The 25926-nt window shown below is 36.6% G+C and overlaps 1 protein-coding gene across 4 annotated transcripts in view; it reads right to left on the bottom strand.

Annotated features, from left to right (window-relative positions):
• tax1bp1.S (Tax1 binding protein 1 S homeolog) overlaps positions 1-25926 on the bottom strand; it is a 49001-nt gene that overhangs the window by 10169 nt on the left and 12906 nt on the right. For all 4 annotated transcript variants that reach the window (XM_041567130.1, XM_018268671.2, NM_001091130.1 and 1 more), the window contains 12 exon segments: positions 24949-25051; positions 21559-21746; positions 20812-20970; positions 13371-13519; positions 12980-13070; positions 11264-11449; positions 8436-8684; positions 6344-6493; positions 4470-4560; positions 3628-3746; positions 1465-1590; positions 255-350 (listed from right to left, as the gene is read on the bottom strand). In XM_041567130.1, the coding sequence (XP_041423064.1) occupies positions 255-350; positions 1465-1590; positions 3628-3746; positions 4470-4560; positions 6344-6493; positions 8436-8684; positions 11264-11449; positions 12980-13070; positions 13371-13519; positions 20812-20970; positions 21559-21746; positions 24949-25051 (1707 nt within the window).

Below are 25926 nucleotides of genomic sequence, written 5' to 3'. Positions count from 1 at the left end.
ACATTCAATGACTTAGCGGGCCCAATAGGAAAATTAAGTGCAGGCCAATCCCGGTATTTTCATCCAAAGGGCATAATATGGGTGCAAATTTCCAAAATACAGAGAAGCCTAATTTATGGTGGCTATGGTTTTGTGCAAGGCAATACTAAATATTATTTTCCATGCTTTTTATCTTTCAGAAATATTCTCCACTTGATATAGGTAAATAAATACATTAATAAATATACAAGTTTTTTTTTTTATTTAGTCCTCACTTTTATAAATCGCTCCATTTTTCCCTTTTCATTATGAAGTGTTTCAATACTGTAAGAAAGGTCGCATAGCTCTCGATCTTTCTCTGCACACTGCACCTGAGCAAGGAAAGAATAATTAGAAAGAATATGTATTATCATATCGTTCCTTTAAAATTAGTGTCAAAAAATGTTCAGCATGAGAAGCCCAGCTAATTATGTGGTTATTGGTTAGGGTTTAGCAAAAAGAACACCATTATATTATTATTCCTTCAAAACTTGAATTAGCGGCCATAAATGCAAAGATTTTGCAAAGAAATTTAGAGTATTTTGTATTGGACTGTACTTACAAACTCTGAAATGTATAGACACTTCAGGGGGCATTTCTGAAAGACTAGTATTTCTGAAAGACTAGTGATTCCATTATACTGCAGTTGGTTTGTCTAGAGAGAATATTTCAATGGTTTCCTCTCACTTGCACAGACTAATTAAACAGATCAGAAATATTTGAAATTGAGAAAAAAAAAAAAGATTCATGTAGCAGCTACATATAAACATATTAAGCGACCTTCCAAACCTGCTTAACCAATATATGTTTGCTTCTGAACAAATCTGGCCAAATTACTAGAATGACAGTGGTAAAGAGGGAATATATTACCTGAGCACTAGAATATAGTACCTGACTAGTACCATAATATCCAGTGTGGAGACAAAAAGAGAGGTTTTACCCATCATCTCCCTGTGCCTTAACAAGCTGCAATTAAGATCGCTCTTTTAAACCCAGACATATGATATATAGATAATAAAAAAAGGGACACTGTTCAACTGCAAATAACTTGGGTGCATGGAAGCCAGAGGTCTGCAGAAGTCTGTTTTTCCAGACCCAGTCGGTTTTAGTTTGTTTGTCCTGACGAAAAAGTCTGGACTGTTAATGCCTTGAGGGTACAGGAGACCTCCTAGTTACCGGCAGAGATCAAATTTTAGTGCCGTCAGCCAGATGAATATGGCCAAAAAAATCCAACAGTGCATGATTCTGAGAAATTTGATGCACAAAGAAATTACAGTACTTAAGATATTGCCTACAGCCTAAATATCAATCTAGCTACACTGAAAGCCAGTGTTTTGACTGCACAAAAAAGCTGCACAGATCCTGTTAAGTCCAATTTCTGCAAAACCAAAACATATTCCACAGTGTATCAGTATAATAATAATTTGGATTTAAAATGCACTATACTTTATATTGATCATCCAAAGCAATCAATTGCCGCTTGATGCTGTCATTGACTTTGAGCTGCTCCTTCCACTTTAACTCCATCTTGGCAACATCATCAGCATAAGCACTGCACCGCGCTTTTTCTTCCTAAAGAGGAAAACAAATCAACAACTTCTTACTAGAGGGTATGACATTTCCTTGGTTTAGAGGACACGCATATCTGTTTTTAACAGAGTTGCAAATATATTAGTAGAAACTAAATGAGAGCACATTATATAAACATGTATTTATACATTATCACCAAGTTACACAGCACTTTACAATGATTAATGACAAGCAGGGGTTTACAGTGATGGACAAGAACTCTGCTCACATTATTTTACTATCTAAAAGTATTTGTTATCATACATTTTATCCATTTGCATGTTAAAACAAACAACTATAGGAATTAAAAAGGTCAAAGAAAAGACTGTTACCATCAAGTGTTTCAATTAAGAAATTAAGCCAACACAGAAGTAAATGCAAATGAGCATTTCATCACACAACATATTTCACGTAACACAATCCTTTACCCACTACACTTGGGTAGTAGCTTGCATCAGGACCTGAAGTATATTTATAACGATATAATTATCCAGTGCTTAGTGATGTAATCAGTTATAATCAGTGCTTAGTGGTGTAATATGCATCACATGACTCACTGAAACTTGTGTAATATAACAAAACATATACTCCCCTTTGTAAAATATGAGGCTATTAGAAGTCACATCCAGTTTCCATGACCTGTATTGAAGCACACAAGCTTCAACCTTGTGCCATTATATCAGTGGTCTCCAACTTTTTTTTTTTACTGGTGAGCCACACTGAAATGTAAAAAGAGTTGGGAAGCAACACAAGCATGGAAAATAAAAAGTTCACGGGATGCCAAATAGTGGCCTACAAGAGGTTATGTTTGGCATTACACCTGATTTTTATGCAACCAAAACTTGCCTCCAAGCCAGGAATTCAAAAATAAGCATGCTTTGAGGCCACTGGAAGCAACATCCAAGGGTTGGGGAGAAACATGTGGCTCAAGAGCCAGTGGTTGGGGCCCACTGCTTTATATGGACAAATAAAGTGTGGATGCTAGGTGTTCCTGGAAGCCCACCATAAAGGCAGCAAACACATATACTATGCTAATAATAATGTATTTTATAGTATAGTGCAGAAATATAAAACAATTTCCCTGTTGCCTTATTCTGGTATTTATTTTCTGCTCTTCCTTCCTGGGATTTACTTCTATTACTTCTGTTCCATCTGCCTGCTGTTCTATGCTTGTGCATTTCCACTTATAGCTTTAAAATGCAAAATGCTCTATGCATAAAATATGGTTTACATTTATCATTTACAATGTAAACAAAGCAAACACAACATATTAAAGGATAAGTAAGCCTTCAATATTAAAATTTTACACAAACATATAAGAGCCCAACAAATAAGTAGAAAGCCTTTTAGGTCCAGTCTTTTCTTAAGCACCCCACTACAGGTGCGCAAATTTAGGAAAAGAGAATGGAAGACAGACCACAGCAGGACTAGCTGCTAGTGAGTTTTATTGCCAAATCATGTTTGGAGCAACACGCTCTTTACTACACTTGATAAAGAGTGTGTTGCTCGAAACATGTTGTGGCAATAAAACTGACTAGCAGCTAGTCCTGCTTTGGTCTATTGCTTCCAAGCTTTTTTCCTCTTTTTTATTAAAATCCAATAAAAGGACTATAAACAATGTTTAGGGTGTAGAAGTCTGGGCAGGAAGTGGGGTGAGTAATGTTGTGGGAGCAGGTGATGTCAAAGGCGGTGATGTCTTAGAAGGGGGTGCAATTGGCAAGATGACAACAGCCGAATCGCTATACCACTCATTTCCAAGATTTTACGAAGCCCAGAACACAGCTTTCACTAGCACTTCTGATGTCCAAGTAAACTCTATCCTGCATCTAGTCTCATCCTGTTTATACTGTTAAGATGGTCAAACAGTTGTGTACATGCTTGCTACATCTGCTCCAATGGAAATCAATGAAGCATCCACAGCAGACACCTCTTTGACCATATTCAAAATCCAAGAGTGAAGGAGAAAAAGGGGTAGTGTATCAGTTTAAAAAGAAACAAGCTAAAATTATCTGCTTACGGAGCAAATAATATGACACTTACAGCCAGCATTTGCTTACACTTCCGATATTTTTCTGTTTTTTCAGCTATTTCTAAGCTCATTTCCTGCACTTGCTCTCTTATGTTAAATTCGGGTAAAGTCTCTGAAGTAAATGGACTCACTAAAGGAAAAAAAACAAAGCATCAGTTAGATTTTGTTTAAACACAATCAATAACTACAAAGCTCCACAAACAAATGCTGCTATAAATGTTTAAGAAAGAAGAATCTTAAATATCTTCTACAGATATATTTAAATTGTTTCATGTTATGAATATGGCAAAGTAAGTAAGTGGTTTAGAGATCATTCTGTGTTGCTAAAGGCAATCTGCAAATGGAGTGTGCTGGTGCCTAAACATCTCCTATGCAGCCAAGTTGCTGCCAGTCACATGAGGGTTTGAGTAGACTGCAGTTTTTAAGAAGATGAGACTTGGCTCCTGCAAACCCCTCTTCTTTAGTGATGCCCCTGTGCTGTCCTAAGTCAGAATGTGGAGAAACTGTTACGTAAGAGTTTAATACTGGAAGAAGGCCAAAATAAAGAAAACAGTTACGGATCTAGAGCATTTAGTTATTTCTTGTTGAACCACATCCTTCGCTGCTTACATGCCATCTACAGTAAAACCTCTAAATGTTTTTTATGCAGGTCCACCAATCAGTATTTCTAACAACAAAGCCAGAAAACTGCCTTTTGCTCTGCAGTATTTGGGTTGAAGACCCTTGTAGCCCTTCTAATAACAACACTACAAATCTCTTTTAAAAAAATAGACATGCAAAATATATGAGAGACATAGAAAAAAATAAAATTCAAAGGGATTTCTAAAAGCCGTCCTAAAAGGTTTAGACTTACCTGGTGGAATACATTGCTTCAGAACAGTAACAGTTGCAACCTCTGTATTACCAAACGCTTCTCTTTCTTTCTGCTGATTTTCAGAGGCTTTCTGTTATGAAGACAAAAAAATATACCAACAAGTATCAAGACAAGATGAAAAGGCAAAACAATGGCCTATTAAAACCCATTTTTATTTTATTATGCCAGAACACATCCATCCTACCTTCCTTAAATAAAGCATTCCTGAAACAGTAACATTAACATTCAAAATTACTTTCAAATCTTTATATAATTTGTTCATAAATAACTTGAGGAGGTTATTCTAAGTAATCGATTAGTGATTTTAGACCAATTAATTCCATCAAGGAAGTGGCATCTTTGGATAAACTAGTGCTCTGGTCGGCTAAGTGTCAAGAGTTTATGTTGATAATTGTAAGGTTATGCACATGGGATATAAAAATATGCAAGTTTTTGAGCTGAATTAAAAGTAGAGATACACAGGAGGAAGTATTTCCCTTGAAAATCACTGGTAAGGCCTCATATCTGGATCAACTAGCAGTTAGGCAAGCTTTACTTAGAAAAATTTAACTCAATGTATGTGTGCCTTTTTTTCAACCTACATCACTAGGTTACTGTGTAACAATAAAAAAGTCAGAAAATATATAAAGACTTATAAGATGTTTTAATGCCAAAAGGGAACTCAGCATATAGGTCTCCTAGTAGAGCGTTATTTCCATAAAAGAAGGATGTAACATAGCTGAGGTATCCCAATTTGCCCATCTGTCAATGAATGCATAAGGTGTTGAATGTTTTTTTAAAAAAAAAAAAAAAAGAAGAGAGAAGAGGTCAGTGTATTACTATCACCTATGGGAAAATGACCAAGCATCACTATTATGTGGGACAAATACAAGATATGCCTTTTTCTCCCAGTACACTACTCAAATGCAAGGCTCCTAAAGAAGTCCCAATCAAATCTCCATGCCAAAAACATAATACATAGTCTGGCTATTTTCAGAGGTAAAAATACTAGGTCCACAAACTCTCCAAACAACTGGAGGAGCTAGGCTTACAAAGCAACTCCCCATAGTATTGGTCTCCAAAGATCCAATCAAGAAAAATGGACAACTGCATGAGTTAACCCACCAGAAAGATGGAAATCTTCTAGCAGCACAGCTCCATACTGATTAAAACTCACATCAGGGTGGATCATTGATGTAGAACAATTGTTTAACCAGTATATGCTAAGTTTAGAAGCGTTTATTTGAGCTTACTGCTGTATACGATGGGCCCGGGTGCACACGCCCCAGACCTTCAAAAAGGGGAGCAAAAAACCAAAACACTTCAACAGAGGCTGGCACAAGCCTGGACCCACGAAGTAATAAAGCCGGATTCAGATTGTAAAAGAGTTAAAAAAGCTTAAATTTTATATTCCATAATTAAGAATTATGGAATATAAAATTTAAGCTTTTTTAACTCTTTTACAATCTGAATCCGGCTTTATTACTTCGTGGGTCCAGCCTTTCGTGTCTACCATGGACACTTGATTGCCCTTGGTAGACACGAAACGCGTCAGGTCTGGTTCTTAATTATTGAAAATAAAATGTAAGCTTTTTTTAACAAAAGTCCTTTAGCATGCTGCATGCATACAGTAGGTGGTTACATAAGTGATATTTCTTAAGACTTCTTTAACTTTGTGCTCCACAGTCCCCTCCAAAAACACAGTTTGTCATGGCAACAAATAAAACAAATTTGCTGCTTCAAAAAGATTCTAAGGTTAAAACTTTATTCCCACAAACGGATGTGTTGGACAAGAATATACCGCTCCTGGTTCTACACAAACACACATGTATAACCAGAAAAAGCTTCAGCTGCTGGTAACCTTAGATACTTACAAGCTGCTCTGTGAGTTTTACTACTTGCTTCTGAAGCTTCTGGCATTCTTTGAATTTATCTTTATAGTGGTCTGCTGCCATCTGCAATCTCAGCTTTAGGTCTTCAATCTCTTTGCGAAGTTCCTGCTCCACTCTTGTATTTTCTATCCCCTAATAAGAACACAAGTACTCAAAGTTTACTCACTTTTGTCACTAGTTACTATGAATATTACTAGGAGTATCAGTGTTATATCTAGCCATTTGGACAGCTGTTTCCACTTGGGAAAGCATAATTGTTTAATCAATTAAACTATGAGGGAAGACTATCATGGGTGGGGTTGTTTTGTACTGTATTTGCCTAGTACTGTTGTTTTATTTAGCACCACAAATGGACTCAGTGCTTTACAAGCATAAACACAAACATGGGTATAGCTGTAATAAAATTAAACAGTAATGATAAATAAATCTGTGCTTACATGCTTAGGTGTTTCAATACAGAGTTGACATGAGGTCCCTGCCCCAAAGAGCGTATAATCTATTAGTCTGAAGAAGCGGCATTTGCTAGGGGACATGACTACTCTTTACAAGTAAATTAGAGGGCATTATAGACCAACAGCAGCAAAATCTTTTTTTCATAAACAAGTGAACTTTCATTTAAAGGAAAACTATACCCCCAAAATGAATACTTAAGTAACAGTTTATATCATATTAAACAGTATATTAAAGAATCTTACAAAACTGGAATATATATTTAAGTAAATATTGACCTTTTTCATCAAGTAAAATATGATATTCTGTGATGCCCCAAATATCACTGTCACGATCGCCGTCAAGGTAAACCCCATACGGCGGTCCCTAACTTGTTTACCTGTGATCAAAATATAAAAGCTTGGTTTCAATCTGTGGACTAGATCCTCCCCCGCCACCTGCACATGCGGCTTTTGAAGGGGAGACTGCCCAGACCAACGCCCATTTAAAAAAAAAAAAAAAAAAAAAAGTGATTGTGAAGAGACTATAATGAAGGCAAAGTAAAGTTGTATATATAAGAGCACACTTGTGTGTGTATGTGTATGTGTGTGAGTATAAGTACAGGTGTGGGTATAGATATAGACGGAGATGAAAAAGGAAAAGCTAAATGAGGAGTGTAATAGGTGTAATGTGTGTGAATCTATGCAAAAGTGTTACCTAGTGATAAGTGCACACAATCACAATCTTCACAATCACTTTTTTAAAAATGGGTGTTGGTCTGGGCAGTCTCCCCTTCAAAAGCCGCATATGCAGGTGGCGGGGGAGGATCTAGTCCACAGATTGAAACCAAGCTTTTATATTTTGATCACAGGAAACCGTTTAGGGACCGCCGTATGGGGTTTACCTTGACGTTGTATGGCGGCTTATCAATTTTATGATCATAACTTTGTAACAAAAAACCCTGTTTTTCTTATTTTTAGACAGGGGATTATTGTATTTAAATATGTTTTTACATGGCCTTAGGAGTGCACCCACAACCCTCCTTTTTTGTACCATTTATAGTTTATTTGGTTTGTTTGTGTGCACCATGAAATGTAGAATCCCAGGGGATGGCTCTTAATTCTTAAAATAGTAATTTTCTATTTAGGATTACCCAATAGCACATACTACTAACTAAAAAACAATATTTTATTTTGAAAATGGTTTATTTACATGAAACAGGGTTTTACACATGAGCTGTTGCATGAAATAGATTTTCATACAGATCTACATTGTTCCGGAGTATAGTTTTCCTTTAAAACAGCTTTAAACAGCTAAAATCATAGGATGATTTTGAAAAAATATGTTCCCAGTCGTTACGTGGAGGGGTTGAACTTAAAAGGACTTCTGTCTGTTTTCAGAATCCAAGCTTACCTCAAGTAATCTTCATCAGCAATTGTGAAGGAATCTCCCACTGTAATGCAACAGCCCGGAATACAAAGTTCACTCAGGGGACTTTGACCTTAACTGGGAAGTCTTAGTATTAAGTATTGTGTAGATAAAGGTGAGTAAGTGGAGACCCAGTTTACTGATTAAAGTTTAGTGCATGCTGCTCTCTGATTGAATATATGTCTGATTGAATATATGTCTTTCCTGTGTGTTTTACCTGGTCCTTTTTGACAAAAGGGTTGGACTTGTGCAGCTCATCTCGAATACTAAGCTGAGCCAAAGCATCAGCCAGTTGCTTCCTCACACAGTCTGTGTCAAGACGAGCTGCATGAAGATCAGACATGGTTTTATCACGTTTATTTACTGCCTCACTCAATTCCTTAGACATAAAGGAAACTTCTTGTCTGCTGGCTTGGTGTTGATCCTCCAACTTTCGTAGCTGTTGCTTTAAAAAGGGGATATCCTCCTATTAAAAAAAATTAAAAATCACTTTATTTTCAAAAGATCAAAATCGGATTACCTTTAAATAATCAAAAGCACTGACCGGGGTTAAAATTGCCCATAAGGCCTTTGCCTAATGCATGGGCACAAGGACAATAATCAAGCTATTTTTGCCTGAGGAAAAGCAATGCCATCAAAAATAACTACTGTACCGCAACAGAAATAATTCTGACTTAAAACACTGCCTGGTTGCTAGGGGAATGTAGACCCTAGCAACCAGATAGGTGCGGACATTCCAAACTGGAGAGTTGAACAAGATCTTTTAATTTAATATAGTTATGGCCATTCCATTTTTTTAAATGTTCATTTTTGATATTTATGAGTGGCTTCTATTCTGTACTGGGGGGTGCGGGCCCTTAAAATGAGGTTTCCTGGTGGTGAACACAAAATGAAGGTGGTCCACATTTCAAATGTCCACAATTCTCAATAAATATACCAACGTTTCGGCTCTTGCTTGGGGCCTTTTTTCAGTAAAGTTTTTTCATATATAACCTCCCATTCGAGCTGTGAGTACAACCAAATTTATTACGGTTAAAAAAATGCACATAACTTTGAAATTCGACCTTTGATAAATCTGCCCCATAATAATCACATACATAAATAAAATGGCAGCCATGGATATTACTATAAAATATAACTGCCTGTCCAAGAAGGCATCCAAAAATATTTGAAAGACATTAAGAAAATCACTACATCTCCAGGCAGACCAGGTTCATTGTCCTCACAGAGAATGCCATTAGCACAGAAAATCACAATTCTGCACTTGCTAGATGTCCCTGCAAACCTCACATCCCCCACGCCACTACTTCTCTCTGTCAATAATTGTGCATCCTGTGCATCAGGTCGCCCATTCGGGCACATACACAAGACTTTGGCAAGAAATGAAGCTTGCCTTATTTAAATAATTTACATAGTGTAAGTAAAGTTTTATTTGCTGCACCAGTATGATGTAACAAAATTTGGAATTATTAGGGGCCTATAAAATGGCATAATTATTCATTACATGAGTCCATTTTGTGAAGTAATAAGAGCAGTGTACACTGGAAGATGATTACATTTTCAAATCTGCCTGAACAATGAACTGACCGATATCCATGGTATTTAGGAGATTCACCAGGATTCGGCCTTTTTCAGCAGGATTAGGCCGAATCCTTCTGCCGGCCGAACCGAATCCTAATATGCATATGCACATTAGGGACGGAGAGGGAAACACCTTTTTGTCACAAAACAAGGATGTAAAATATGTTTTCCCCTTCCCACCCCTTATTTGCATATGCAAATTCGGATTTGTTCGGTATTCAGCCGAATCTTTCGCAAAGGATTCAGGGGTTCAGCCGAATTCAAAATAGTGGATTCGGTGCATCCCCTAATATATATATATATATATATATATATATATATATATATATATATATATATATATATATATATATATATATATATATATATATATATATATATATATATATATATATATATATATATATATATATATATATATATATATATATATATATATATATATATATATATATATATATATACACACACCAAAAATCATACAAAGATATTACTATGTTTAGGGCTAGCTCACCAACAAGTCAGTGGCAAGAGTTTATATGAGTGGATTGTAAAAACCTGTGTAACTTTCTCCTCCTATATAAGTAAATGATAAAACAATGCCTTCATTGGCCATATGATCAGACTAAAACACATTGTACTGAACAATACAATTGGAAAAATATCTCTTCTACAAGGAATAACCTTGTTTACTAAGAAAAGTAATGACTATGAAGATTTTCATGTATCCAGGTCATGGTATATATCTAGTATAAGTCATTCTAAAACAACTGGACTTGCTGAGTAATCTTTGAAGACGTTTCACTACTCATCCAAGCAGCTTCTTCAGTTCAACTGATGTGTGGGCCGGCCCGATACCAGCGGAACGGGGGGGTTCAGACTGACCTCACACCTCCGGTTGCGGGTGATGGGCATACTGCCGGTCTCCTTTTTTTTATAGACGCATGCCTTATCTCCCCGCCCCTTTTTGTGACGTCATTGGAGGGACAGGTCAGCGCGGGTCTATAAAAGGAACCCAGAAGTCACGGGTTGGCATAGGTTCAGGAAAGGTGGGTTAGGGTCGGGTAAAACCCGCACATCACTATTAGGCATATAAACTCTTTTACTAATCCAATCACAATGGCACATTGTAACTCTTCAGAGAGGTGACATCTGAAACTCACAGGGGTATGATTCTGTGGGGTTACTGTGATAGTATTACCATGCAACTCCTAGAAAATTGTGATTGGATTAGTGAAAGAGTTTATATGCCAAGGATTTCCCACACCAGTCAGTTGAACTGAAGAAGTTGCTCAGATGAGTAGTGAAACATCTTCAATGAGCTGTTTTATAATTACTAGATAAGAAAATAAATGTTTTCATGTGCTGTGGTTCATTTTCAGAATTCATAATTGGTATATATAATGTAATAGCAATCAATATATTGTTTGGGCTGTCATGTTAGCTTAATTCCACAGTTCCCACCTTATTCGAAGAATTCTGCAGAAATTCTTTATTTATTTTTTCTGTATCAGCTAGACAAATCTGCAGCTTGCCAAGCTCTTCCTTGTAGTGGGCAATGAGATTTTCTTTGCTTGTATCCAAGTTCTTTAATGTCTGGACCTCAGTTAGAAGTTTAGTGTTTTCAATCTCTGTATTCTTCAAATGAACCTATGAATTAAAAAAATCCACAACAAACAAATGGCCAATGCATTAGCAAATATAATTTATGTTCTTAATAGGTATATATTGATGAAGGCGTCTTAACACTAGAACATTAACGGCACACTAAATAGAATGCTACAATTAGCCCTTTAAAATATAAGGTGTCAATTACAAAGCAGAACACAGTTGGACTGTTACCTATAGTAACCAGTGATAAGCTTTTTTAAGCCAGCTGCAAGTCAAATGCAATAATTTGATTGGTTGCCATGGGTTACTGCCCATGGGCAAATCTACCCAGTTTTGATAAAAGATCCCCATTTTGTAAAGTGTTGAAAAGGCCATTTTTTGCACAATGTGTTCTGCTGTTACAGAACGACTACAGAATACGCGCAGGGCCCTTTGAATACGACTTGCATTCACAGACTACCACTTGCGCCCCAGGGATTTGTATATGACCCCTACAGACTAATCACATATTGGGAGACACGTTCATTTTTGATTGCCACTGGGAATAATAACATGTACACACACACACACACACACACACAGACACTCTGGTCCTTTAAGAATTCTAATTCGACGATTCCCTACCTAAAACCTGCCGAATTACTGTTTAAGGCCCAGGGATCAATTTGGAGATGTTTGCAGTCTTTATCTAATTCAAATCAAATTCGATTAGAGTTTTTGGGTTGTTTAAATTCATTTAAAATTCGATTTTATTGATCATTTTCCCCAAGTCGAATTTCGAATTCATTCGAATTTTAGGGAGTTTAAAAAAAACTCACATGAATCGAAATTTGACCCTTGATAAATGTGCCTCCCCATGTTATAACAACAAGAACTGTAGATTTTACAAACGGAGGCAGGTAAATGGTTAAGTTACACTATCCTAGCAATCTACTGTGTATAACCCTTCAAGAGATTTGTTGTTCTTTTATAGCAGGGAATTATTTGATTCCAACATTGCACAGCCAGATATGTATGTTAGTGTTCTATTTCTCTGGTTTGGGCAAAATTTTTGGACAGGTAATAACTGCCATTCAGGTTTCTTCACCTCCTTATCCATCCTCCAATACCACAAAGTTTAACCCTTTATCCTATAAAGTTATTTTTAGGCTTGCACCAATAGAATTAGTGTGAATAATCATGATCACAGCATTGTCTGTTTTCAGGCTTCCTAATATGCAGGAAATAGTTGGTATGTTTTTATGATAACATCTGTGAACCAATATGTGGCAATAAAGGAATTCCTTTTTTACAGAGCAGACATATATTTCTAATTCCGAGCACTATCCATCTGCTCTGTCATACACAGTGTGCCACATGTAAGCCAGCATGTTTAAATAAGCTCTACAGAATATATATAATCAAACAGTCTAACTAAAACTTTACCTATCCATGCAGACATTTACAACAGATAATGACCAGAGAGGGTAGTATGCCAACAAGTTACCATGAAGTACAACACTAGCTTGAGTTTGGAGGTGCTGGTGTTAAGCAGCAGCTGCTAATAATATGACTGTTATATATATTTACCTTATAGAGTTCTTTTTCATCCTTCTCATATTTCAACTGACATTCCAGTTGTTCTTTCTCCACTACTATTTTCTTTAATATATCTTTCAGGCTAAGAAGATTAAAAAACAAAACTGATCAGAATCCAAGAATCATGCTCTTAAAGGGGAAATAAACCCACATGCCTACAACAAGGTAAAATTGCTTAGATGACTCCTGAGCACTTTTAAAATGTACATTAAAGAAAAGAAGTTAGAGAAGGAAAGTGTAAATCACTGGGGTGACAACGGTGCTCAAGAGAACCCACGGGTTGGTATGAGGTAAGTTATTATAATCACTTGACGGTGCCTACTATCTGCCCCCCCAAGTGATTTACACTGCAGTTTATATATACTTGATCTTCAGAAGTTACCTGTCCAATTCAGTTTCTTTTGCAATAGCCTTCTGTGTCACGGATATGATATCTTCTTCTAGCTGAATAAGTTTAGCTGACATGTCCTTATATATTCTCTTTGCTTCATCACTTTCAGTTCTTAAGATTTCTGATGCATTAAACAGTTCCTGTCACAAAAGAAAAGTCAGATAACACTAATATAAAGGCATGCATAGCTAGATAAAAAAAGTGTTTACAAAAAACAAAAATACAATGAAAAATAAAACAAAACTTCTGATAAGAAATACAGCAGGACTCAAGGAATACATAGGATACCACCTTTTTTTTTTTTTGCCTACAAAATACAACCACAATGGCCTCACATCAATTGCACTGAAATTTGATAGTTTTCTCTGTTAAATACATTTTATAATTAAAGAGATACTTACATCAGAAAATAACCTTTTTTTATATCTATCATAACATTATTTTTGAATGTTATTTTTAATTTTGCCATAAAAGTATTTGCCTGATGCTTTTACATTACCTTTCTTACCCCTGTGTTTCTCTATGAGGGGGCTGCCATATTTGTAACTGTGTCATTATTTCCATATTAGGGACAGACTCACAGTCTCAGTACAATAGCCAAATAAGGTGTAACTACTGTGTCAGCACAGTGTCCAGAATGGTATCTATGCTGTAGTTTCTGAGACGATGTGTCTTGCTTGGCCTTGCACTATACTTGTGACATGAGACAACAGATGTATTCCTTGTTCTGTGCAAACATTCTACATTCTAATAACAGAATGGCCTTTAACCTTGAGCTTCTTCTACAACACAGCAATTCTGTACTAGTGTCCTGTTCCATAATCTTTGTTCTTTGATAATAACCACTTATGGCTTAAATCTAAAACTCTGATATCTACAAGCTGGATAAATCTGGCTTCAGTTAGTTGCTTTTTCCTATCATTGACCGCTGTATACTAGTAACAGCTACTGTTTTATGAGTAGATGAGGGTTTCTCTGCAATGACTTATACAAATACTATCTCTTACTGGAAACAATCATTTACAGAAACACCATATATACCATATCTTAGAATAATCCCACAGTTAAGAAAGACGAGAAAGAAAGATTCTCTGGTACATTTTCCAGCTACTAGGTTTAATTTCAGTGAATAGGCTTCTGCTGAAAATACTTTTTGCCTATTTTTTTTTTTTAACATGAAGAAATTTATGGATTTTGTTGTTTATTGAGCTAAACAGGGCAAATAAGCAAACTGAAGTTTCTTCATGTTTGATCTTTGTGACGCAGATAAATAAATTACCATTATGCAAAAGCCTCTCTTCCCCCATTGTTGTGACTATTTTGTTAGCATGAGCCCATTGTGTAGGGGAATTATCTATGCACTGGAAATGTAATGATCAACACCACAAGGACCAAACATGGAGTAGTTTCAAATTCCCTGGTTGCCCTGTTTAGCTTTAGAAATAGCAAAAACAACAAGTTTTAGACGGTTAAAAAAATAGACAAAAATTACGTTCCTCACACGCCATATTCATTACACTCATGCAGAATAATGGGATATATTGCCTGTTTAATATATAATGATGCAAGATTTAGGATGCAATGCAAACAGAATATGCATGTCAAATATGTTTGTTATGAATTAATTTCATGTATTTAATGCCAACCAGCATATGGATGCATCTCTTAAAAAAGAATAAATGGCAGAGCTAGCGATACACATTCTGAAGCACATCTGGCAGGGAAAGGGTCAGACTAACCTGCAGTGCTCCATACTTCTTGAAACAGCACTGGACGACATCCAAGTATTCAAGTACAATAAAATATAATGAGGAGCTGTGTTTACTCATTAATTGTGAAAATCATGCTCAGAGCTGTAGTAATTAAGAAAGGAACTTTTACAAGCATCCAGGGGGTAGAGCAGATACATACAAAGTAACATGTCTTCAAACCAAACTTACACTTTTTCCTTCCCGCAGCAAAAACAAGTTTAATTCAATGGCAAACCAATTTGACGAATGAACCAAAAGTTCCACTACATGGGTCTATTTTGCTTTACAAAAAAAAAAAAAAAAACCTATCTTGGTCTCTCAAATTCCTCCCCTCTTGGCAAAGGGTACGCTGCCTACCACTCTGGCTAGCAAAACATGATCGAAAGATAGGGTCCAAAATTAACTCCAGTTATATATGCTAATATAAAATTGTGCCCAGCTGAGTTTTACATTAGAGAAATATGCTCACTTTGAGACAACTCTAAATGTACGGTTGCCTTTCTACTAGATACCAAACTTTGGACTTTTGTTCTCTGTTCACACTTCATTGCCCCCATTATCATTTTGGCTATTTATAAAAGAAATGTTTAATGTATTGTTTGACAAGTTTATTCCATTAAATAAATTATAAAATAAGTTATAATCACTTTTTTATGTACAATATGTATATTTTGGGGCAATGCACATTTTTGGCAAACATTTCTTCAGCATGTTTCTTTACTGAGGTACAAGTCTGCCGAGAATCCACATATTGAGAACACAAGGGGGCAGCAGAGCACTATAAACTGTAACTGGTTTTATATCCACCTTTCAACATGATCATCACAACTGCAATGATAGGGGGTGGGTAAAGATTCATTAACTGTGTAGGCTAAACAGCTCCAAATCAAGAACATTAAAAAAATAAGATTTAATTAAAAAAAAAAAAAAAAAAAAGATATGCCAAATTCTATACTATTATAAATGCAAACCAGAAAAAAAATAATTTATAAACTTGGTCATTTTCTCCCAATATCACTTGTTTTAACCAAAACAATAATTCAATATTAAGGAAACTAGAGAATAAAAGAATAAAAGGGCTCATTTGTCTGGACGACTGTCAGGGGAAATAAAAGCTTTGGAAGCTGAATAAAAATGCAGGATGGGGTTGTGTTCAGTATTCATGTTTCCTCTGCCTAAGGCTTAGTCCACACCAGGCGATTCGGGGGGATTTAGCGCCCTGGCGACTAATTGCCTCTTCTTTGAGGCGACTAATCTCCCTGAACCGCTTCCTCTTCTCCTGAGCCGGCTGTAATGAGAGTCGCCTGCGTTATGACACACGTGGCGCTTCGTTTTCCAAAGTTACTCGAAGTTTCCTCGTGAGGCAACTTCGGAAAACGAAGCGCCGCGTGTGTCATAATGCAGGCGACTCTCATTACAGCCGGCTCAGGAGAAGAGGAAGCGGTTCGGGGAGATTAGTCGCCTCAAAGAAGAGGCAATTAGTCACCAGGGCGCTAAATCTCCCCGAATCGCCTAGTGTGGACTAAGCCTAAAGCACGATTATATGGCTATGAAGGAGGGCCAGAAACCCTAAAGGTTGCACTATAAACAGTATCAACACAGCCTAGAATACCAAGAGACAAAACTCCTGTAAAAATCTGAAAAACAGAGCTGCACAATCAGAGTTACTTCAGATCAAGATGCCCATGAAAATGTGCCGACAAAAAAATGACACATATTGTACATACCAATTGATGCAGAATATTTAAAGAGTTTTTATGAAAATGAATAGATCACATGCAGCAAGCTCCAAACTGGAATAATATTTAATAGTATCATTGGTTTAAAATAATTCTTTCCATTTAAAAAATGTATACAGGTGTGGGACATTTAAATCATTTAAATCATTTAAACATAAAACAAAACGAATAGGTTTATTTTGCTTCTAATAAGGATTGATTATATATATCTTGGTTTGGATCAAGTACAAGGTATGGTTTTATTATTACAGAGAAAATGGAAATATTTTTAAAAATTTGGTTAATTGGTTAAAATAGAATCTATGGGAGACAAACTTCCAGTAATTTGGAGCTTTCTGGATAACGGGTTTCCGGATAATGGATTCCAACCCTTGGCATTAAAAAGATTCTATAGCGTATTCACCACTTTGCTCTGGCAGCTTCCTCATTGTATAGCATGAACAACAAAGTAGATGCAAATATCCTGGACCCTTAAAAAGCAATACAGGCGAGTATCTATTATATAAAACTTATGGCACTGGGATTTCTACATAAATGGCATTTCTTTAATTTGGAGTGCCAAGCTTTAAGGCTACTAGAAAAAAATATTAAGAATAAGATTTAATGCTAGCGTAGTTACCATCAAGTATATTAAGAAGTATTCATTTAAACAAGACAGCATGGAAAAATTGCAAAGACTACTTGCTATAATGGCAACAGAAAGAGAACTGCTTGAGAAGAAGTAGCTGGATTTTATGGTAAATATATTGTTCTGTGCTCAGATCATTTCTCAGTGCAGGTATGGGATCCTTTATCAGGAAACCCATTATCCAGAAAGTTCCGAATTACAGAATGACTGTCTCCCATAGGCTCCATTTTCACCTAAATAATCCAAATTTTATAAAATGATTTCCTTTTTTACTGTAATAATAAAACAGTACATTGTAATTGAGACATACGAAGATATAATGAATCTTATTGGAAGCAAAACCAGCCTGCTGGGTTTATTTAATGTTTACATGATTTTTTAGTAGACTTAAGTTATGAAGATCCAAATTACAGAAAGATCTGTTATCCGGAAAACCCCAGGTCCCGAGGATTCTGGATAACAGGTCCCATATCTGTACTATTATAAAACAACAAATCTAATGAATCATTAACTTCTTAGTTCTGAGCCATAATGCTTTGATACTGCATGGATTATATTAGTTGTTCATTTCCAGATGTCAAGATAATGGAGTGCACATATAAAATATTATCTTATACAGTTTTATTCCTCTGCTCTACATTGCTGCAAAAGCTATGCAAGTGAAGACAACTGTGCATGCAATGTTGCCTCAGTCTATCTCCTACTCGAAACATGGGTCAATGATAGCATTATAGAAACAATGGTATAATGAGTGTGACATTGAATTACATTTCTATCATATTGGGAGAATTTACTGATTTTGTAAAGCAAGGGAAGACTGGAAAGAAACTGGAAGAGTACTCTGATGGGACTGCCAGATTAAAGGGGTGGTTCACTTTTAGCATGTTATAGAATGGCCCATTTCAAGCAACTTTTCAATTGGTCTTCATTATTTATTTTTTTATTGTTTTTTTATTAATTATTAGTATAAATAATTTATAATTAATTATTAATTATTTGCCTTTTTGTGACTCTTTCCAGCTTTTAAATGGGGGTCACTGACTAACTAAAAACCAAATGCTCTGTAAGGCTGCAAATTTACTGTTATTGCTACTTTGTATTACTCATTTTTCTGTTCAGACCCTCTCCTATACATATTCCATATTTTATTCAAATAATATGGTTGCTAGGGTAATTTGGACCCTGGCAACCAGATTGCTGAAATTGCAAACTGGAAAGCTACTTAATAAAAAGCTATATAACTTAAAACCACAAATAATAAAAAAAATGAAAACCAATATTTCAGAATATCACCCTCTACATCATACTAACAATTAACTCTAAGGTGAACAACCCCTTAAAGAAACACACATCAATGAATAAAAAATAGCTTGTTGCCTACAGTGCAATCTGCATGTGAACGTCCAGTCAATATATGGGAGACTTCAGTGAATACAGGTTTTTATTTTACCACTGCAGTATGCTGCAAACAACAAATTTTGCCCCATTGTGTGCCAAATGCAGCAAGCATTCTGTAGCCTACAGTGTTCTCCGGGTCAATACTGGTGATATCCTGCTTGCACCAGGACACTATACTATACATGAAATGCAGCTTCTTGCAAGAGCTGGGTGTCCATGCTGCTGGCTAGATCAGTGCCAAAAATCTAATCAACAGATCTCAGGTAAATAAGCAACTTTATTAAAGATTATATGGAAAGACTGAGAATGATTTTCCCCCAGGCAGTCTATTTATGTACACTCTGAATACAGAGATCTGTGCAAAACATGGCTGTTCCAATCAAATAAAGAATAGGTGGACTGCAATATGCTGATTTGGGTTGATCTACTGGCAGATATTTACCTACTGCAACACATCTGGAAACTGTTTTGATCCAAGTTTTGTACTAAAACGTGAAAGCTTTCGAATTGTTTTACAACATAAAAGCCAAAGTGGCAGGAGGTTAATAGAATTAACCTGTGCTCTTTACATGCAAACCTCCTTCACCTTGAACTATATTGCCTGTCAGCATCCCATTCAAGTTCTAACAGAGCTTCAAAGAGAAGCAACACATACTAAAAGTACAACTTACTTAGACAGTGGCAAACTGCTAGCAATTTGCTATAAAGGACTTAAGCCAAAAAGGTGCCGTGTCATTCAACTACTATATCAAATTATTCTGGATTTAAAAAAAAAAAAAACACTTATGTTTGCAATCAAGATTGCTTACGTGCCTATAGCAAAGCAAGTTAACCTCCCTCTACTACTACTCTACTGTTGCTGCACTACAATTTCCCTTAGTTTAATGGCATATGATAAAATTTGTTGCCCGTGGTCAAATCTGGTCTATTTCTTACAATTACTTTTGCAAGAATAAGCAGTTAAAGGGAATGATTAGGAAGAAGCATGAAGTTGTTGTTTAATAAATGGCATTCTCTGAATTTCTTGTCTTGTGATCATGGATCCCTACTCAGTTGAATAATACAATGGTGAACCCCAACCTACAGTTTGGGAATCTGATCAGCTTTCTCCCTTGGCCCCAAAAGATATGCTTCAGCTGTAGAGTTTTACGTTGCATTTCACCATGCAAACACATTTTTCTCACCTAAGCAATGCTGGTGTCCAGGCTGTCTGTGTGCCTACAAGCCTAGTGCATGCACAGTTCATAGTAGAAAATGCCACTATATAGGACAGGCTTCAATATTGCAGCACCAGAATTTGTTAATGCTGAGATTTGAATCATGCAAAAGGTATGCATGTAACATACAGGAATCATGGGGGGGGGCATTTTTAAGGGGTATTTTTTTTTTTACTTTTTTAAACCCTGATTTGCTTGACCTTTAATAGTTCTTCAATTTTATCAACCACCCGTTCCAACCCCCCTCTTGCCCGTGATTTGTACTGCAGGCAGAAGCACTCCCCACCTCCCTCTGGGCAGCCAGTGGCACAGGTATATATTTGTGGGCAATATCTTGGCTGCTACTTGCACAGGTAAACAGATGATTAGGGGCAATATGATAGATGTTTTGCTATGTGATGGCACAGGTACAGATTGAGGCCTTGGGGGCAATCTGAGGGATTGACTGCCGTTGGCACAGGTACAGAGGGCAATATGAATAGTAAGGTAGGAAATGGTAATACAGGACTGGGTGCAGGGCAGGCACTGATTGATGCCCTTGCCTAGGGTGCCAAAATACCTTGGCCCGGCCCTGGGTTTATTGGCAATAAGTGCTAAAACATTGGATAATCAGATAAATAGGTCACGGCATGACATCTACATAGGAAGCTTCCAATGTTACGTAAGATAGGTTTACAGCTGACAATTCTAAATATTTACCTCTCGCTCTGACGTAAGCTGCTCAGATCTCTTTTGCTCCCGTAGAAGTGCGCCTTCTAAGCTTTCCACATGATCCCTCAACTGTAGCACTTCCTTTTCGAGCACAGTTGTTATTTTTACAAGCTCTTCCTTTTCTTTCATGGCTTTTTCAATTTTTACCTAGAAAAGGTGAAAAGCAGCTAGTGAAAGAAGGGCTTTAAGCATTCATATTTCCCAAGTGACATCTTAAAATAAAAACATGATTAGCTCATAAGAAATTGAATCACTTCAAGGGTAGTGTTTTTCAGCACCTACAAAGTAAGTTCCAAGAACATCCTGTTAATGATGTGCAGGCCGGCCCCATACCCGTGGGTTTATCCAGGGGTCAGATGGGTTTGGGTCGACCTTGGCACACTACTTATCAGTTACCTTACACTGCCAGCTTTCACATTCTGGTGTTATACGGGTGTGCCTGCCCCGCCACCTTTTGTGACATCATCAGCAGGGCAATGTGGGTTTACAGAGGGGAGCAGGTGGGAGTCGGAAGGCTCGGGTCAAGTGTGGGCTAAGTTTTTCTCGACCCCCACATCCTATGTAACCTGTGGCTTTAACAGCATGCTGAGAAAAGCAGCTCCAGGAAAGAAGAAAATAAGTGGACATGGCAAATGACTGTGCACCAATATGTCAGTTAAGTATATTTTCAGTTTCATTTTTACACTGAACTGTTTGTTTGTTTTACAGTAAAAGTAAATACAAATACTACCATACCTCAAGAAGCCCAGCTTTAGTAGTTACAACCAACATGTCTGAATGCCCCTCATCTTCCATGGTCAAGAGTTCATCTATCGGAGAAGATGCCCGAAACTGGAAAGGTGTGCTTGCACCACGGATTTCTCCTTTGCTTGTTACATAGCAAAACTGGTAAAACTCACCATCATCATTTGGAAGATAGTATCCTAAACAACAAAATAAAGTATATTAGTTGTATATACCTTGGTGGTCTATAACAACTGTGAACATTTTTACATAATCTTAAAGCTCTTTACAAGATTCCTATTTGTTGTGCTGCTGTTTTCTTTTGTGTGGCTGCGATAAAATATAATTTTGTTTTCCCCCTAAACTAACACAACTCCCTGGTTTAATCAGAAAGGTACCAAAGGGGTAGGTATCAGAAAAGAAAAATACATTTTTAAGAATTCTATTTTTATGAAGTGCGAAAACCAGAGCCTAGTTCAAACCAAGCAGGATTATACCACCAAGTCTCACCACCAAAGTAATTTAAAAAACACCACCGCACACATGCGTTAATAGCACAAATGATCACAAGCAGTTACACCCCTAACAAGTCCAAGATATGCCCCAAACCCTGTCCCAGTGCTTTAGAAAGCCTTGCCCCTTGTTACCGGCAAATTGCATCCTTTTGTCTGACCCGGCCTTAGGGCCCCAGACTCTCTGTCACAATCTAATATTATATATATATATATATATATCTATATATATCTATATATATCTATATATATCTATATATATCTATATATATCTATATATATCTATATATATCTATATATATCTATATATATCTATATATATCTATATATATCTATATATATCTATATATATATATATATATATATATATATATATATATATATATATATATATATATATATAGCGCAACCAAAAAAACGCACTCACAGGACTTGATTTGTGCAAAAAAAAAGTGGTTTTTATTCCGCCGTTTCGGCTCTAACACTCGAGCCTTCTTCAGGAATATAATGTTCAAAGTGGACCAGCACACCAAAATCTTCAATCAAAAGAGGTTTATGTCAACATCACTCATGTGTCCAACGTTTCGGCCCACATTAGGGCCTTCATCAAGGATGTGGGCCGAAACGTTGGACACATGAGTGATGTTGAAATAAACCTCTTTTGATTGAAGATTTTGGTGTGCTGGTCCACTTTGAACATTGTATATACTCTGATTGACCAAGCACCCACGTTGACCAAAAAGGAAGGAGTGCAGGTACTTTGTGAATGCATATATATATATATATATATATATATATATATATATATATATATATATATATATATATATATATATATATATATATATATATATATAGATATATTATGTACACACACAGTTAGTTATGCACTTGGAATATGTGAAATACATGCAAGATCAACTCTTCATATAATTTTATACAAATGATATTTTGATGTCCTCCCCACATGATGTTATTCATGTAGTGTTGATACACATGTAGCATCAGGTGCACATACAGGCACAGATGCTACGCAGAAGATCCATCAAATCATTATAACACTCGATATAAAAACTGGAAAACAAAGTTACATAACATAACCTTAATCCCTAACTTTACAAATTAAGCAACGGAGTACTTTGGTTTGTAAAACCACAAATATTTACTCTGAGATGCAGTTAAAGTGTAACACTTTCTTTTGGAGTACTTTGGATATTTATATACTACAAACCTACATAACAATCCAAAAGAGAATAGCTATTAAGGTACAGCTATTTAAACACAAAAAGAGTTTTTCTATCAACAGCACATTTTAAATTAAACCTTTGGTCTGTGGCTTTTCAGAAAAACCATATTTGAATACTTGCCATTACATGAATATATAAATACAGTCAATGTTCTTGCAGTCTCAAGCTACACTTCAGAGCAATAGGTTTTCAATATTTTGTTTTGGGATTCTGATGGTTTTATAAATCATGCATATTTTCTGGTTGCTTTAAGAGAGAAGTGGGTGAAAAACATAATAAAAAAAACAGGCACAAATCAACCTGTTCTCTTTTTTTCTGTTAAACCCTGACAGCATTCAGCTCTGTATGGAGAATACATGTAACAATAATTTCGGCCCCTTGTGCCCATAAATGAGCTCTAAACATATAGAATAAACAGTGGGCAGTAAGCTCCATAGAGAAATGATAAGATGGCTGTCAAAGCTAGTGATTGTTAATATATAAAAAAAACAGCATCTGTACTTCACATGCATAACACCTCACCTAATCCGGTTTTGAAATTTATTGATTCAGTTTTCTCACATAACATATTCAAAGGGTTTACAAATTTTTGATCGCAAATGTTCTATGGTATGCATGTTTTTGTTAGAAAAAAATATAGCATATTAAGAGCAGCACGAGAGAAGTCAAATATAAGTCAGACCATATAGCACAGGCTCTTTGGGGCAGAGTTGGGTGCAAGTTGAGAAGGGGAAGATAAGGTTTATTACTAAAATAAATAGTTGACTGGAAACAGACTTGTCTATCAGTTAATGTCACACCAACAACTCCTTGGGCCTTTAAGATAGGACAATGCTTGATTTGATTGGTGGCTTTCTGGTATCATCATTGGGCCGTTACCGATTCTGTTTTTTGGTTGCAGCAGCTAACCCGGGAGTCACACTGCTTGGGAGTGTGCCTTGCCAATAAGCCACAGCTCATATACATTATGACTAGTGTGTTTATGATGATACACAGTTTTCTTTTTGATGTAAAATGTGTCTGGTGAAACACAACAGCCGACATATGCATAGTCTCAGGCCTGGACTGAGAATTAAAATAGGCCCTGGCATTTCAGGTACACAGAGGCCCACTCAGCCCACACAGAGGCCCAAACAGCCCCCACCAGCCCACTAAATACTGACTTTCTCTGGCATTTGCCAGAACCCACAGATTGCCAGTCCGGGCCTGCATAGTCTCAGCCACTAAGGATTGAAACTTGTTCTAAGCTGTCATAGGTCTCTTGGTGGCCACCCTCACTAGTCCAACCTCTTGCACAGGCATTCACGTTTGGTAAAAGGCCAAAAGGCAGATTAAAGCTGTGCCATACACTTTTCTTGATTAAACTGTACTCCAAGGGATGTTTAGTAAAATTGGAATTTTCTTGTATCCATCACATTACTTGAGCTTTTAAATTATCTTTTCATCTAGTTGTTTGAAGAGGAGTTTCGTTGTCCTGATGGTGTAGCTTACTTTAAAATACTGACTCACCAAAAGTTCGACCTTCCAGATACCCATGTATTTATACTATAAATCACAACAATCAAAGAATAATACTAAGCTAATGACTGTGAGAAACAGTCTCTGCCCACAAGACTAAGAAGGATAAAGTTAATAATTCTCACCTTGAAAAGTCAGCACACAGTTACAAGTGGACTCTGCCACATATTTTTCTGGCATGGGTGACCATAGAAACGTAAAATAATCCCGAGGAGTGCTCCAACCAACCTGAAAAATAGAAATACTGATTACATACTGAACTATGTAATGTGTAAAATAGTAACAAATTATCAATAGCAAGGATATTGCTATTGTTATTTTCATATATAAATATAAAAAATAATTTTATTTTATGTAATGGTTTCGTCTCCGACCCACGTTGCTTCCACCAGCTGTAACACTCCATTAAACCAACTTGCACAGTAACACGGACATTACAGGGAAAGAGGAGATTTGATGAGCCTTTTTAAACTTCTCAAATGTGAGTGAAATTGATGTTTTTACATATACGTAATAAAAGGTTTTACACTATTATCTGTGCTCTACATCTCTTAACAGCATGGAGTAAACACTGAGAATTTCATCATGACTATTCTGATGAATGGGATTTAAAGCTTAAACACTTGTAAGTACCCAACCTAGGGTAAGGCCACACTGGGCGTTTTGGGGAGATTTAGTTGCTTGGCGGCTAATCGCCTTGTCTTTGCGGCGACCAATCTCCCCAAACGCCTTCCCTCACTCTGACCCGACTAAAATGTAAAAATGCCGGCGCAAAGCATATGCGGCGGTTCTTTTTCCGAAGTCGCCCGAAGTTGCAGGAAACTTTTGCGACTTGGAAAACGAATCGCGTCGTGTGATTAGCGCCGGTGTTTTTTCATTTTAGCCGGCACAGAGTGAGGGACCAAATCTCCCCAAAACGCCCAGTGTGGCCTTACCCTAAGCAAACACGTAGTGATTATAAGATGTAATCTGACACCCTTTAGTAAGTTTTGGGAAGGTGTGATACTACAACAACCAACAACCCACTACACTTAGGAAACACGAGGAAACTTCGGGCGACATCGGAAAACTAAGCACCGTGTGTGCTTTAGCGCAGGCGACTT

Source organism: Xenopus laevis, chromosome 6S, assembly GCF_017654675.1.
Source record: "Xenopus laevis strain J_2021 chromosome 6S, Xenopus_laevis_v10.1, whole genome shotgun sequence".
Taxonomy (NCBI): Eukaryota; Metazoa; Chordata; class Amphibia; order Anura; family Pipidae; genus Xenopus; species Xenopus laevis.
The sequence above is the reverse complement of the archived record's forward strand: the minus strand, read 5'-3'. Positions and strand labels throughout refer to the sequence as shown.